The 2,958-nt window shown below is 59.8% G+C and overlaps 1 protein-coding gene and 1 non-coding gene across 2 annotated transcripts in view; one reads left to right on the top strand and one right to left on the bottom strand.

Annotated features, from left to right (window-relative positions):
* Positions 1 to 1,210, bottom strand: part of VDBG_09130 (conserved hypothetical protein) — a gene marked incomplete at both ends in the record, with an annotated part of 2,013 nt that extends 803 nt beyond the window's left edge. Inside the window, 2 exons of the mRNA XM_003000589.1 lie at positions 71 to 825; positions 896 to 1,210. Coding sequence (XP_003000635.1) covers positions 71 to 825; positions 896 to 1,210 — 1,070 coding nt within the window. The remainder of the gene's footprint in view (positions 1 to 70; positions 826 to 895) is intronic.
* A 644-nt stretch (positions 1,211 to 1,854) lies between these two features.
* On the top strand, positions 1,855 to 1,925 carry VDBG_15194. Its single transcript has one exon. It is a non-coding gene; the product is annotated as a tRNA-Gly (tRNA).
* The last annotated feature ends 1,033 nt before the right edge of the window (positions 1,926 to 2,958 follow it).

Raw genomic sequence — 2,958 nt, 5'->3', positions numbered from 1 at the left:
GGGGGGGCCCCCCCCCCCCAAATGCCCTGAGCCACCCCCCCATTTGGAAGGCTTTTCCCCCCCCCTGGACTTCCCCCCTCGGGGCCGCCGGGGGCCCCCGGCTCCCGGCGAAGCTCTGCGCGGCCATCGGCGCAAGCCGTCATTGTCCGCTCCCTGTCGCCGCCGGGCCTCTGCGGCGCGGGGCCCGCGCTCGTGGTGCCCCCCGTGGTACTGACGCTCTCGCTGCGGCGGCGCTCGCGCACCAGCCGCTCGAGCTCGCGGATGCGGCGTCTCAGCGCTTCGTTCTCCTGCAGCGCCGTCTCGAGCTGCTCGCGGTGCAGCATCGTCTCTTCGTAGCGCACGGTGCCGGGGACGTGGCTCGGGGACCAGCGGCTGCTGCTGCTGCTGCTCCTGGCCAGCAGGGGTCGCGAGGGTGCCTGCGCTCGTGGCGACCTGCGGCGGGACGCGCTGCGAGGAGGGAAAGTACCCCGGGCCTGCGATGAGATCGGCTGCCGCCGGCGAGGTACCGGCGAGGCTTGGGTGCGAGGCAGAGCTGTTCTGGCGCGAGAGCGAGGCACCGGGGGCCGACCGTATGGGAATCGAGATTGTCGAGGCGTTGGCGGAGCCCATGGTTGCCATGACGCTGCGGGCGCTCGTGCTTGACGAGGTTCGGTTGTGGCGGCGGCCGGCCGTCGAAAAGCCGGCGCCGGAGAGGAGGCCCGCGTCGACGGGGGGTGTGGGTTGTTCGGTGGCGGTGTTGCCTGTGGACGTTGACGACGCGTTCGAGACGGTCGAGGCATTATGGGCGGCCCGGAGGAGCTGCAGTTCGCGCGTCAAGCGATTGACCTGGGAGCATGATGGTTAGCAGCATGATGCTCGTGACCACAGACATGGTCTGGGGGACGGTGGGGCGTACAACGGCCTCTTGCTCTTTTTCCAGCTGGATGTGCAGATCAGCGGCTGTCAACGGCCGCGGGTGACGCATGGGTCCAGGTCCCGACACGACACCAATGTCGGACGGAGCTGAAACATTGGCCGTTGTCGGTTGTGGTTGGCCTGGGGGAAGGTGCGGTGATGGGAGCGAGGCATTGGAAGCGCGGCGAGGCTGGTTGACGGTTGTCTGGTTCGAGGGGAGAATGTCTAGGGTGTGAGCGGGTAACTGATTTGATGACGGTCTTCGGGAGCTCGTCAGCGCGTGCGGCGACGCGGGTACCGAGTTGAGGTCAGGCATCGTGAGGCAAGGCCGGCGATTGATCAAGGCGGCGTGCTATGCGGAGAGAGCAGTCGCGGGGGTTGGCGATGTCGTGCTGAGTGATTCGGCTTGTCGAGTTGCTCTCTCTTCTGCTATGATGCGAAGTCACAGACAAGGGACGCGGTCTGAAAAGGCAATGACGACGCCAAATAGGCACGAAGCGGGAAATGGATGGTTGGTGAAGGCAAAGGTTGTTGCAAGCAAAGGTTGTTGCAACCAAGTCAGTCGGTCGTTGGTCATTCACAGGTCGAAGCTCTTTCCCCACCTCGAGCTCGGGTCCCACCACGGCACTGGCAGGGGGCAATGACACCCCGCCATGGCCGTCCTGATCCTTCCTCCCCTTGACCCTCACCAACTACCTCACTGGAAATGATGAATGACGGCGTTGTAGCTCTGCTTCAATGCCACCGGCTCCGGTGCTAGGTACAGGACCATCCGGAACGTGCCACGGTACGAGAAAGCCATTGAAGATGAAGCGAGCGACTTTGTGCAATGGAGCCCGTTCACTGTCCGCTGCAGAATACTTGCATGTATAGATGCAGGCACCGAGGAGAGTGGTGCCTAAAATGTGGGGCTTGAGTATCAAGGCTATAGAGCATAGTCAAAAAGAGTTTTTCTATCAAGCGTGAATGGTTTAGTGGTAAAATTCTCCGTTGCCATCGGGGAGCCCTGGGTTCGATTCCCAGTTCACGCACTGCGTTAATCTTTTTGCTTTTCCTGGACATACATTCCGGGAGACCTTTTTGTCGTCATGTTTCAATGCTGTTAAGACACATCTAATTGACAGGAACTCCAGCGCACATCTTGGAGTGCCAGTCTGATGCATTTACGTTATGACGTCAGCTGACACGCCTTTGTTCCTGTTAACCGCACGCGTCAGTCTCTTGGCGTACCTAGGTATGATAGCAGGTAGCCGGCCGGTGGTTGGTAAATCTACATGTCACATTATCCTACACGCAGATTTATGACGTCCCCCCCCCCCTGGTGCACCATGGCTCTGACGTCCCTCTGGGTGCGCTGTTCAGTTGAACCCTTCTCTTCTCCAACAAAACTTGCCGCGCCCACATTACAAGCTCATCTTTGATCATCCATCTCCACCCCAACATTTTGTCATAGACAGCCGCTTGCTCTTTTCTTCGCGCATCCACTCATGGCTAAGCCAAAGACGTCCGATTGGATCAAGTACTATGGAAAATACGGTAACGTCGTGTCTTGCCTCGTGTGTTCATGCGAGGCGCCTACTGAATATTTCCCCTGTCTCGTAGCCCATGTCAAGCTGAAAAGGGCTGGCCTGTGGACGCTGGTTTATTTGTGCCTACCATTTACCCTCGGCCTGTCCGCGATGTGGACGGATAACGCGCCATGGTGGGAATTGCCGAAGAGGCCTGATGCCGGTGAGAGGGAGCACGCTCCGGCAGGGTCTACGAGGGAGGCGTAGGGCGGTCATTCGCGAGGCGGTCACCTGAGAACTCGGTCACTCAAGGCAGATACAGATCGCCCGCGCCGTTGACAGCGTCCTTGAGCGGAGACATCCATATGCAATCTCGTGCAATGTGCCAATCGACGTTGCAGAGAAGCTGGTCATGGCGATTGTGGTTAGCCACTGCTTTCATGTGGCCGACCGAGATGGGCACCCGGGCGGAAGGGCGACGGCTGCTGTGTTGTTTGACATCTCGGCTTTGACATCTTCTTGTTATATTTCGCCATGTCATGACACTCCAAGTGAA

This window comes from Verticillium alfalfae, genomic scaffold, assembly GCF_000150825.1.
Source record: "Verticillium alfalfae VaMs.102 supercont1.14 genomic scaffold, whole genome shotgun sequence".
NCBI classification, from domain to species: Eukaryota; Fungi; Ascomycota; class Sordariomycetes; order Glomerellales; family Plectosphaerellaceae; genus Verticillium; species Verticillium alfalfae.
The sequence above is the reverse complement of the archived record's forward strand: the minus strand, read 5'-3'. Positions and strand labels throughout refer to the sequence as shown.